The 13635-nt window shown below is 46.9% G+C and overlaps 1 protein-coding gene across 2 annotated transcripts in view; it reads right to left on the bottom strand.

The window, feature by feature from the left end:
* Positions 1–11322: 11322 nt before the first annotated feature.
* The window catches only part of LOC110528679 (filamin-B), a 113439-nt gene continuing 111126 nt past the window's right edge, over positions 11323–13635 (bottom strand). For both annotated transcript variants that reach the window (XM_036984306.1, XM_036984305.1), the window contains 2 exons: positions 13318–13521; positions 11323–12841 (listed from right to left, as the gene is read on the bottom strand). In XM_036984306.1, coding sequence (XP_036840201.1) covers positions 12654–12841; positions 13318–13521 — 392 coding nt within the window. In that variant the 3' untranslated portion in view covers positions 11323–12653. The remainder of the gene's footprint in view (positions 12842–13317; positions 13522–13635) is intronic.

A 13635-nucleotide genomic window follows, 5' to 3' on the forward strand; every position in this document is an offset into this window, starting at 1 on the left:
GTTATTACTGTTCTGCCTGTCTTTTTGGAGCTCTCTCTCTCTCTCTCTCTAATCAGAGACCAATATGTTCCAGGCAGGTGCATCTGTGTGAGAGTGTGAAGAGAGAGTTGAGGATGTTTCACCAGTTAGCCAAACTCACAGCGCCCCCATCTGACAGAACTGCAGAACAGGACGGAACGCGAACACACAGCAACAGAGCAGTTCTGCTTCCTGTCAAGATGATGGCGCTGTAGTACTAGAGTACTGTTTACTCACTGTGAGGGAGAACTGTAGTTATAGAGTACTGTTTACTCAAGGTGAGGGAGAACTGGAGTTATAGAGTACTGTTTTCCCACTGTGAGGGAGAACTGGAGTACTAGAGGTACTGTTTTCCCACTGAGGGAGAACTGTAGTACTAGAGGTACTGTTTTCCCACTGAGGGAGAACTGTAGTACTAGAGTACTGTTTTCTCACTGTGAGGGAGAACTGTTTTCTCACTGAGGGAGCATACTGTTTTCTCACTGAGGGAGCATACTGTTTTCTCACTGAGGGAGCATACTGTTTTCTCACTGAGGGAGCATACTGTTTTCTCACTGAGGGAGCATACTGTTTTCTCACTGAGGGAGCATACTGTTTTCTCACTGAGGGAGCATACTGTGCATTGATATTTTACAAGAATCTCCATTGCAAAAAAATAAAATAAATCCAGGAATACTGTCGGCTTAATGTGAATCTGAGAAACTGGGCTTTTGGCTGATTGATCAGGAGTAAAGAGTCCTGCCCCCAAACTGCTGAAAGAATCTACAAATGTAGATAATGTTCTACAAGTTTACAAAGCCTCTTGGCAACGTGACAACAGTGACTGAACTCTGAGCGCAGATGAAAAATCTGGTGTATTTTTTTGATTCACAGCAGAATACTCAGTCGTAAATTGGACTTGTAATAACTCGGAAAATAAATTACGCAAATCTCATCGAAGGTATTCAAATGTCAAGTTACAAGTTTACGACCTTCGCTCAATGTTTTACACATCGTGCAACAAGTTTGCAAAATTTATTTGCACATCTTTACTTGCAACTTTTGAATCTCAATGTTGCGACCACGAAATTCAAAATACAAACTCACAGGGTTTTGTCATAATTACTATCCCATAATATGTTCTACGAAGTTTAGAACGCAGAAAACGTAATAATTAACTACAATGGCCATAATCCATTGTGTGGCTACTTTTCCAATCTGTGTTAATTTTAGGCCTGCTACATATACATATTTACTGCACTGTCGGAACTAGAAGCACAAGCATTTCGCTACACTCGCATTAACATCTGCTAACCATGTGTATGTGACCAATAAAATTTGATTTGATATGAGACAGAAGACATAATCTAGAGGGATTAAGAGCAGTTGCTTGTAGAGGGATTAAGAGCAGTTGCTTGTAGAGGGATTAAGAGCAGTTGCTTGTAGAGGGATTAAGAGCAGTTGCTTGGAGAGGGATTAAGAGCAGTTGCTTGGAGAGGGATTAAGAGCAGTTGCTTGGAGAGGGATTAAGAGCAGTTGCTTGGAGAGGGATTAAGAGCAGTTGCTTGTAGAGGGATTAAGAGCAGTTGCTTGTAGAGGGATTAAGAGCAGTTGCTTGTAGAGGGATTAAGAGCAGTTGCTTGGAGAGGGATTAAGAGCAGTTGCTTGGAGAGGGATTAAGAGCAGTTGCTTGGAGAGGGATTAAGAGCAGTTGCTTGGAGAGGGATTAAGAGCAGTTGCTTGGAGAGGGATTAAGAGCAGTTGCTTGGAGAGGGATTAAGAGCAGTTGCTTGGAGAGGGATTAAGAGCAGTTGCTTGGAGAGGGATTAAGAGCAGTTGCTTGGAGAGGGATTAAGAGCAGTTGCTTGGAGAGGGATTAAGAGCAGTTGCTTGGAGAGGGATTAAGAACAGTTGCTTGGAGAGGGATTAAGAGCAGTTGCTTGGAGAGGGATTAAGAGCAGTTGCTTGGAGAGCGATTAAGAGCAGTTGTTTGGAGAGCGATTAAGAGCAGTTGCTTGGAGAGCGATTAAGAGCAGTTGCTTGGAGAGGGATTAAGAGCAGTTGCTTGGAGAGGGATTAAGAGCAGTTGTTTGGAGAGCGATTAAGAGCAGTTGTTTGGAGAGCGATTAAGAGCAGTTGCTTGGAGAGGGATTAAGAGCAGTTGCTTGGAGAGGGATTAAGAGCAGTTGCTTGGAGAGGGATTAAGAGCAGTTGCTTGGAGAGGGATTAAGAGCAGTTGCTTGGAGAGGGATTAAGAGCAGTTGCTTGGAGAGCGATTAAGAGCAGTTGTTTGGAGAGCGATTAAGAGCAGTTGCTTGTAGAGGGATTAAGAGCAGTTGCTTGGAGAGGGATTAAGAGCAGTTGCTTGGAGAGGGATTAAGAGCAGTTGCTTGGAGAGGGATTAAGAGCAGTTGCTTGGAGAGGGATTAAGAGCAGTTGCTTGTAGAGGGATTAAGAGCAGTTGCTTGTAGAGGGATTAAGAGCAGTTGCTTGGAGAGGGATTAAGAGCAGTTGCTTGGAGAGCGATTGGTATTCAGTCTGTTATTAATACTTTGAACTACTAAGATATAAATTAGATGACATGGAATTAAATAATAAAACAAATGTAACGTACGACGACTAAAATATTGTACTAAAGTAATGTGAATACGTGATGGACAGTCACAACCACCCTGGGACTTGTATATATTGTTTTATTCAGTATTGTTACAGCAGTCGACCCACATAATGCAGAGAGCATTTCATGTTTAAAAAAAAAGATATAAAACCTCAAAACAGCACTTATTGCTCAGCACTAGAAACCGGTGGGTGCCTACGTCTGTCTATAACAGTAGTGATCTGCCCAGAGACGACGCACTAGAAACCGGTGGGTGCCTACGCCTGTCTATAACAGTAGTGATCTGCCCGGAGACGACGCACTAGAAACCGGTGGGTGCCTACGTCTGTCTATCAGAGTAGTGATCTGCCCAGAGACGACGCACTAGAAACCGGTGGGTGCCTACGTCTGTCTATCAGAGTAGTGATCTGCCCAGAGACGACGCACTAGAAACCGGTGGGTGCCTACGTCTGTCTATCAGAGTAGTGATCTGCCCAGAGACGACGCACTAGAAACCGGTGGGTGCCTACGTCTGTCTATCAGAGTAGTGATCTGCCCAGAGACGACGCACTAGAAACCGGTGGGTGCCTACGTCTGTCTATCAGAGTAGTGATCTGCCCAGAGACGACGCACTAGAAACCGGTGGGTGCCTACGTCTGTCTATCAGAGTAGTGATCTGCCCAGAGACGACGCACTAGAAACCGGTGGGTGCCTACGCCTGTCTATCAGAGTAGTGATCTGCCCAGAGACGACGCACTAGAAACCGGTGGGTGCCTACGTCTGTCTATCAGAGTAGTGATCTGCCCAGAGACGACGCACTAGAAACCGGTGGGTGCCTACGTCTGTCTATCAGAGTAGTGATCTGCCCAGAGACGACGCACTAGAAACCGGTGGGTGCCTCCGTCTGTCTATCAGAGTAGTGATCTGCCCGGAGACGACGCACTAGAAACCGGTGGGTGCCTACGTCTGTCTATCAGAGTAGTGATCTGCCCGGAGACGACGCACTAGAAACCGGTGGGTGCCTACGTCTGTCTATCAGAGTAGTGATCTGCCCGGAGACGACGCACTAGAAACCGGTGGGTGCCTCCGTCTGTCTATCAGAGTAGTGATCTGCCCGGAGACGACGCACTAGAAACCGGTGGGTGCCTACGCCTGTCTATCAGAGTAGTGATCTGCCCAGAGACGACGCACTAGAAACCGGTGGGTGCCTCCGTCTGTCTATCAGAGTAGTGATCTGCCCAGAGACGACGCACTAGAAACCGGTGGGTGCCTACGTCTGTCTATCAGAGTAGTGATCTGCCCAGAGACGATGCACTAGAAACCGGTGGGTGCCTCCGTCTGTCTATCAGAGTAGTGATCTGCCCGGAGACGACGCACTAGAAACCGGTGGGTGCCTACGCCTGTCTATCAGAGTAGTGATCTGCCCAGAGACGATGCACTAGAAACCGGTGGGTGCCTACGTCTGTCTATCAGAGTAGTGATCTGCCCAGAGACGACGCACTAGAAACCGGTGGGTGCCTACGCCTGTCTATCAGAGTAGTGATCTGCCCAGAGACGATGCACTAGAAACCGGTGGGTGCCTACGTCTGTCTATCAGAGTAGTGATCTGCCCAGAGACGACGCACTAGAAACCGGTGGGTGCCTACGTCTGTCTATCAGAGTAGTGATCTGCCCAGAGACGATGCACTAGAAACCGGTGGGTGCCTACGCCTGTCTATCAGAGTAGTGATCTGCCCGGAGACGATGCACTAGAAACCGGTGGGTGCCTACGCCTGTCTATCAGAGTAGTGATCTGCCCAGAGACGATGCACTAGAAACCGGTGGGTGCCTACGCCTGTCTATCAGAGTAGTGATCTGCCCAGAGCCGATGCACTAGAAACCGGTGGGTGCCTACGCCTGTCTATAACAGTAGTGATCTGCCCAGAGACGATGCACTAGAAACCGGTGGGTGCCTACGTCTGTCTATCAGAGTAGTGATCTGCCCAGAGACGATGCACTAGAAACCGGTGGGTGCCTACGTCTGTCTATCAGAGTAGTGATCTGCCCAGAGACGATGCACTAGAAACCGGTGGGTGCCTACGCCTGTCTATAACAGTAGTGATCTGCCCAGAGACGATGCACTAGAAACCGGTGGGTGCCTACGCCTGTCTATCAGAGTAGTGATCTGCCCAGAGACGATGCACTAGAAACCGGTGGGTGCCTACGCCTGTCTATAACAGTAGTGATCTGCCCAGAGACGATGCACTAGAAACCGGTGGGTGCCTACGTCTGTCTATCAGAGTAGTGATCTGCCCAGAGACGATGCACTAGAAACCGGTGGGTGCCTACGTCTGTCTATCAGAGTAGTGATCTGCCCAGAGACGATGCACTAGAAACCGGTGGGTGCCTACGCCTGTCTATAACAGTAGTGATCTGCCCAGAGACGACGCACTAGAAACCGTTGGGTGCCTACGTCTGTCTATCAGAGTAGTGATCTGCCCGGAGACGACGCACTAGAAACCGGTGGGTGCCTACGTCTGTCTATCAGAGTAGTGATCTGCCCGGAGACGACGCACTAGAAACCGGTGGGTGCCTACGTCTGTCTATCAGAGTAGTGATCTGCCCGGAGACGACGCACTAGAAACCGGTGGGTGCCTACGTCTGTCTATCAGAGTAGTGATCTGCCCGGAGACGACGCACTAGAAACCGGTGGGTGCCTACGTCTGTCTATCAGAGTAGTGATCTGCCCAGAGACGACGCACTAGAAACCGGTGGGTGCCTACGTCTGTCTATCAGAGTAGTGATCTGCCCAGAGACGACGCACTAGAAACCGGTGGGTGCCTACGCCTGTCTATCAGAGTAGTGATCTGCCCAGAGACGACGCACTAGAAACCGGTGGGTGCCTACGTCTGTCTATCAGAGTAGTGATCTGCCCAGAGACGACGCACTAGAAACCGGTGGGTGCCTACGCCTGTCTATCAGAGTAGTGATCTGCCCAGAGACGATGCACTAGAAACCGGTGGGTGCCTACGCCTGTCTATAACAGTAGTGATCTGCCCAGAGACGATGCACTAGAAACCGGTGGGTGCCTACGCCTGTCTATCAGAGTAGTGATCTGCCCGGAGACGATGCACTAGAAACCGGTGGGTGCCTACGCCTGTCTATCAGAGTAGTGATCTGCCCGGAGACGATGCACTAGAAACCGGTGGGTGCCTACGCCTGTCTATAACAGTAGTGATCTGCCCAGAGACGATGCACTAGAAACCGGTGGGTGCCTACGCCTGTCTATAACAGTAGTGATCTGCCCAGAGACGATGCACTAGAAACCGGTGGGTGCCTACGCCTGTCTATAACAGTAGTGATCTGCCCAGAGACGATGCACTAGAAACCGGTGGGTGCCTACGTCTGTCTATCAGAGTAGTGATCTGCCCAGAGACGATGCACTAGAAACCGGTGGGTGCCTACGCCTGTCTATACCAGTAGTGATCTGCCCAGAGACGATGCACTAGAAACCGGTGGGTGCCTACGCCTGTCTATCAGAGTAGTGATCTGCCCAGAGACGATGCACTAGAAACCGGTGGGTGCCTACGCCTGTCTATAACAGTAGTGATCTGCCCAGAGACGATGCACTAGAAACCGGTGGGTGCCTACGTCTGTCTATCAGAGTAGTGATCTGCCCAGAGACGATGCACTAGAAACCGGTGGGTGCCTACGCCTGTCTATAACAGTAGTGATCTGCCCAGAGACGACGCACTAGAAACCGGTGGGTGCCTACGCCTGTCTATAACAGTAGTGATCTGCCCAGAGACGATGCACTAGAAACCGGTGGGTGCCTACGCCTGTCTATAACAGTAGTGATCTGCCCAGAGACGATGCACTAGAAACCGGTGGGTGCCTACGTCTGTCTATCAGAGTAGTGATCTGCCCAAAGACGACGCACTAGAAACCGGTGGGTGCCTACGTCTGTCTATCAGAGTAGTGATCTGCCCGGAGACGACGCACTAGAAACCGGTGGGTGCCTACGTCTGTCTATCAGAGTAGTGATCTGCCCGGAGACGATGCACTAGAAACCGGTGGGTGCCTACGCCTGTCTATCAGAGTAGTGATCTGCCCAGAGACGACGCACTAGAAACCGGTGGGTGCCTACGTCTGTCTATCAGAGTAGTGATCTGCCCAGAGACGATGCACTAGAAACCGGTGGGTGCCTACGTCTGTCTATAACAGTAGTGATCTGCCCAGAGACGACGCACTAGAAACCGGTGGGTGCCTACGTCTGTCTATCAGAGTAGTGATCTGCCCAGAGACGACGCACTAGAAACCGGTGGGTGCCTACGCCTGTCTATCAGAGTAGTGATCTGCCCAGAGACGACGCACTAGAAACCGGTGGGTGCCTACGCCTGTCTATCAGAGTAGTGATCTGCCCAGAGACGACGCACTAGAAACCGGTGGGTGCCTACGTCTGTCTATCAGAGTAGTGATCTGCCCAGAGACGACGCACTAGAAACCGGTGGGTGCCTACGCCTGTCTATCAGAGTAGTGATCTGCCCAGAGACGACGCACTAGAAACCGGTGGGTGCCTACGCCTGTCTATCAGAGTAGTGATCTGCCCAGAGACGACGCACTAGAAACCGGTGGGTGCCTACGCCTGTCTATCAGAGTAGTGATCTGCCCAGAGACGATGCACTAGAAACCGGTGGGTGCCTACGTCTGTCTATAACAGTAGTGATCTGCCCGGAGACGATGCACTAGAAACCGGTGGGTGCCTACGCCTGTCTATCAGAGTAGTGATCTGCCCAGAGACGACGCACTAGAAACCGGTGGGTGCCTACGTCTGTCTATCAGAGTAGTGATCTGCCCAGAGACGACGCACTAGAAACCGGTGGGTGCCTACGTCTGTCTATCAGAGTAGTGATCTGCCCAGAGACGACGCACTAGAAACCGGTGGGTGCCTACGCCTGTCTATCAGAGTAGTGATCTGCCCAGAGACGACGCACTAGAAACCGGTGGGTGCCTACGCCTGTCTATAACAGTAGTGATCTGCCCAGAGACGATGCACTAGAAACCGGTGGGTGCCTACGCCTGTCTATCAGAGTAGTGATCTGCCCAGAGACGACGCACTAGAAACCGGTGGGTGCCTACGCCTGTCTATAACAGTAGTGATCTGCCCAGAGACGATGCACTAGAAACCGGTGGGTGCCTACGTCTGTCTATCAGAGTAGTGATCTGCCCAGAGACGACGCACTACAGAAGTCTTCAAAGAAAAATGCAATTCATTTAATTTCATAATGAAAAGGGAGAAACAAAAACATAGTGTTCCTAAATTCCTGTTTTAATATAATCTCTATAAAACAAAAATACATCCAGGAAGCCTGAATCAGTTCCCAAAGTATTCTAATCTGAAATACAGGGAAGCTATTCATTCACCCTCTGCGTTCCCAAATAGCAAACTATTCTTCCCTGGATGGTGCACTCTATGGGCCCTGGTCTAAAAGTAGTGCACTACATAAGGAATAGGGTGCCCTTTGGGATATACCCACGATAATATCATTAGAATGGGGATTTTAGAGTAGGGGGGAGGGGGGGGGGGGGGGCTTCACTGTTGATGACCTAGGAACAAGGACAAAAAGGTTTTGCAACAGTGTATAGGGGGCACTGTTCAGATGACTAAAATCTGGTTCTTGACAGATTTTGCTCTTCAATTGAATGCTCTAGTGTCCCAAATGGTTCCCTTTATGATTCACTACTTTTGACCAGGGCCTCATGGTCAGGGGTTAAGTTAACTGGGGGTCGGAGGGAGGGGTGGTGGGGAAGGTTCTAGGGTGGTCCAGGTGACTAACCAAATTTAACAGGGGCCCCCTGGGAGGTTAGGTCCCCTAGGCACGTGCCCCGTGTGCCTTGTCGGTAAGTCGGCCATAATTACTACAAGTTTAGATAACTGGCTAGACTAACTAGACTAACTACCAATCTATAAAATGTTATCAGACATGAGGAAACTGCTGGTGCACAGCCGTATGTAAACTGCTGGTGCACAGCCATATGTAAACTGCTGATACACAGCCATATGTAAACTGCTGATACACAGCCATATGTAAACTGCTGGTGCACAGCCATATGTAAACTGCTGGTGCACAGCCATATGTAAACTGCTGGTGCACAGCCGTATGTAAACTGCTGATGCACAGCCATATGTAAACTGCTGATACACAGCCATTTGTAAACTGCTGATGCACAGCCATTTGTAAACTGCTGATGCACAGCCATATGTAAACTGCTGATGCACAGCCATATGTAAACTGCTGATGCACAGCCATTTGTAAACTGCTGATGCACAGCCATATGTAAACTGCTGATGCACAGCCATATGTAAACTGCTGATGCACAGCCATATGTAAACTGCTGATACACAGCCATATGTAAACTGCTGATGCACAGCCATATGTAAACTGCTGATGCACAGCCATATGTAAACTGCTTGTTGTGTATTCTACTATCCTAACTACCAGTAAGGCCTTACACCATTTTAACCCAGTCTACCGTTGGGCTCCTGGGGATTTGAACCCAGTCTACCGTTGGGCTCCTGGGGATTTGAACCCAGTCTACCGTTGGGCTCCTGGGGATTTGAACCCAGTCTACCGTTGGGCTCCTGGGGATTTGAACCCAGTCTACCGTTGGGCTCCTGGGGATTTGAACCCAGTCTACCGTTGGGCTCCTGGGGATTTGAACCCAGTCTACCGTTGGGCTCCTGGGGATTTGAACCCAGTCTACCGTTGGGCTCCTGGGGATTTGAACCCAGTCTACGGGCTGCCGTTCAGCTTCTGGGGATTTTTCAAAATCCTAGGCAATTGTGGTAAAGCCGGAGTGGATTGTAATGCGTCAGCCCATAGTGTAAGCACATACCGATTTGCGTTTTCAGGGGCTCCCGAGCGCAAACATGTTGAATATTTTTTGCCAAGTTATCACCAAGTGATAATTTAATAAAACACTCAAATCAAACACAATATGAAATCAGTCAAATACAGCACAACACAAATATTCAAGAAAAACTATTACATTCCTCAATAAGAACCCCAATCAATATTTCGAATTGCCCGAGCGGCGCCAGAACATCTAATTGTAATGTATTTTGTAGTTGGTTCCAGCAATTTAAAACTAAAAGCAGATTTACCCAGTTCTGTGGAAACGAACCAACCTTGTGAACGGGTTTGGTAATTAATCGTTAAGAATCTAAAACAGGGGCTCAATCGCATTAAGGAAAGATAGTCCACTATTCAACAAGGCACACAAGTTCATTGAAATGCAGCCTTCCAAGTGACTACCTCATCAAGCTGGTTGAGAGAATGCCAAGAGTTTACAAAGCTGTCAAGGCAAAGGGTGGCTACTTTGAAGAATCTAAAATGTAAAATATATTTTGATTTGTTTCATACTTTTTTTAGTTACTACATGATTCCATATGTGTCATTTCATAGTGTTGATGTCTTTACTATTTTACAATGTAGAAAATAGTCACAATAAAGAAAAACCCTTGAATGAGGTAGGGGCGAGGAGAGGGACAGAAGCTATACTGTTACACATGACACAAGTAATTTTTCCAACAATTGTTTAGACAGATTATTTAACTTGTATAACAATTCTAGTAGGTCAGAAGTTTACATACTGTGGATGTATTTCAAGGCCTACCTTCAAACTATGTGCCTCTTTACTTGACATCATGGGAAAATCTAAAGAAATCAGCCAAGACCTCAGAAAAATAATTGTAGACCTCCACAAATCTGGTTTATCCTTTGGAGCAATTTCCAAATGCGTGAAGGTACCACGTTCATCTGTACAAACAATAGTACGCAAGTATAAACACCATGGACCACGCAGCCGTCATACCGCTCAGGGAGGAGATGTGTTCTGTCTCCTAGAGATGAAAGTACTTCGGTGCGAAAAGTGCAAATCCCAGAAACAGCAGCAAAAGACCTTGTGAAACCCAAAGATTGTGGAAGGCCTCCCATAACATTTGACCCAAGTTCAACAATTTAAAAGAAAGTGCTACAAAATACTAATTGAGTGCATGTAAACTTCTGACCCCACTAGGAATTTGAAGAAAAAGCTGAAATAATTCTGACATTTCACATTAAAATAAAGTGGTGATCCTAACTGACCTAAGACAGGGAATTTTTACTAGGATTAAATGTCAGGATTTGTGAAAAACTGAGTTTAAATGTATTTGGCTGAGGAGTATTATTACAGATTGAGTCCATGCAATTTATGTGACTAGTTAATCACATTCTTACACCTTAATTTATTTAGGCTATCCATAACAGGTTGAATACACACATTTCAGGTTTGAACGTTGTATTAAATTTGTAAACAAATTAAAACATGTATTGTGTGTGTGTGTGTAGGCCAGTGACGATATCAATTTAATCCATTTTAAATTCAGGCTGCAACAACAAACTGGAGAAAGTGAAGGGATGCGAATACTTCCTGAAGGCGCTGTATGATAAACTACATCACCATGTTTTTATACAGTCCATCTCATTACCATCTTGTCAATGTACAGAATACTCTGGAACTTCCCTTGTCTCTCTAATAGGAGATGTGTCAGTAAACCAGCTTATTTTAATGAAATGTACATAATTCCTGGGCATGTATTCTCACATTATGCCATCCAATACTGTGAGAAAAAAAAAACCCCAGCCTTTTGTCATTTGAACTTTCATCCCAAAACAAGCACCGATGAAACAAACATACGACAAGCATCAGAAAGTACAAATACATATTTATTCTCAGAAGTTATTGCTGAAGATACAGGTTATAAGGACAGGGATTGGCAAAGTCCTCGAGACGGGATTGTTTGTTGTTTTGGTAAGAGAAGAGTTGACGTACAGATTAAAGGTCAAAATGCTAATTCAAAAGCTGAACAGAAATCAGATTACGACAAAGTCCAACGTTAAGAGAGTAGACTACCATTTAGTTCAGTTGCATCTCTTCTCCTATCGACCTACATGACATAGTTATTAATACGTAAGACTTAGGAACAACAGCTAAATAAAGAACATGTCTGAATATGACAGTACAAAACCCTAGAACATTCCAGCTTCTGCAGAGCGCATTTTTAACCCACCATACATGAAGACAGTCGCAGTCCAGTCCACACACACAAAAAAAACAGTAGTTTGTAGAAACAGAACAATTAGGGATTGGTTGAGTAGTGCTCTTGTGCAGCATTCAGCATGGCTGAATCACAGGCGTTTAGGCTGAAAACATAGGATAACATTATAGTGTTGCTGTACAATCACCACAACCATCAGTAGTAAACTAAAACTTAAGTCTTGACTTAATCATTAGGGCTCGGTTAACTTGTTTTGACATATTTAGTTGATAACAATCATTAATTTACTTTAAACTATATTATGAAATATTGTTGAGTGCAAATTGTTCCATTCATAATAATAACTATAGGGTGTATTAAGGGGTTTTGTGTTTAAACAAATATCTGGCTCCTCCCCTCCATGGCCGTCTGGTAGACAGATGGGATAGAGGGCCGTCTGGTAGACAGATGGGATAGAGGGCCGTCTGGTAGACAGATGGGATAGAGGGCCGTCTGGTAGACAGATGGGATAGAGGGCCGTCTGGTAGACAGATGGGATAGAGGGCCGTCTGGTAGACAGATGGGATAGAGGGCCGTCTGGTAGACAGATGGGATAGAGGACCGTCTGGTAGACAGATGGGATAGAGGACCGTCTGGTAGACAGATGGGATAGAGGACCGTCTGGTAGACAGATGGGATAGAGGACCGTCTGGTAGACAGATGGGATAGAGGACCGTCTGGTAGACAGATGGGATAGAGGGCCGTCTGGTAGACAGATGGGATAGAGGGCCGTCTGGTAGACAGATGGGATAGAGGACCGTCTGGTAGACAGATGGGATAGAGGACCGTCTGGTAGACAGATGGGATAGAGGACCGTCTGGTAGACAGATGGGATAGAGGTGAATAGAGGACAGTAAAGTGTACACTATTCCTCATGCAGTACTGGTCAACGTAGTGCACTACAGAGGGAATAGGGTGCCATTTGGAGCTTCCCCCAGGTCTCTAGGGGACAGTGACATGGAAGGGGGAGCCGGGGACGTGATCTTCGCCCCACTTGACAACCAGGATGTAGTCGCCCTTCTCCTTGAGGATATAGGAGACGTTGTACTGCATGTTACCCATGTGTTTCACCGATACCTCCTCACAGGGGATGTGGGGGCCGTGGACTCCAACCAGCAACATGTTCTTACCTACAGGACACAGGAAACAGGAAACAGGATTTATTTGATTAACGATGGATGATGGAGCCAATGCATACGTTACCCGGAAGCGATGTACAAAGCAACATTGGAATGCTCTACCACGTAGCATTACAGATAAATCACATATGACAACATTACTAACAGAGACCCAGTACAGTAACCACATTCTAACATAAACCTAGTAGACAAACAAGTCTGCCATCTGGTTTCTGTCAGGTTGAGCTTAGCTCCCAGTAAACTGATGTTAACTACTACTAACTAACAATAACAAACACAAATATAATAAGACATTATAATAGATACTGGAATAATAATAATAATAATAAATCATTATAATAATGATAATCAATAATAATGATACTGGAATAATAAATGATAATTATAACAATTCTAATGATAATTATAATAGGATTAATAATAACTTCAAGGACCCAACGTCTCTAAGTAATAAAATGTCTCCTTACCAGCCTTGCTGCAGTCGACGGAGAAGCTGGCTCTCTGACCCATGTAGGCCTTGCTGAGGCCTGGGCCACGGGTGGCCACCTTACTGGCGTCAGAGGCAGAACGAGGCAGGGCGCTGTGGGAGTTGGTACTGGATGATTTGGTTACTGACTCCACCATCAGGGAGGACGTCTCACTGGCGTTGCTCACATTCACCAGGCGCTGACCTGAGAGGGGGGAAGAGATCGATTCAAATCAATAACCCGGTCTGAAAAGGCACCCTATTCCATATGACCCTGGTATAAAAGTAGTGCACTCCATAGGGAATAGGGTTCTACTGC

Source organism: Oncorhynchus mykiss, chromosome 7 (assembly GCF_013265735.2).
Source record: "Oncorhynchus mykiss isolate Arlee chromosome 7, USDA_OmykA_1.1, whole genome shotgun sequence".
Classification (NCBI taxonomy): domain Eukaryota; kingdom Metazoa; phylum Chordata; class Actinopteri; order Salmoniformes; family Salmonidae; genus Oncorhynchus; species Oncorhynchus mykiss.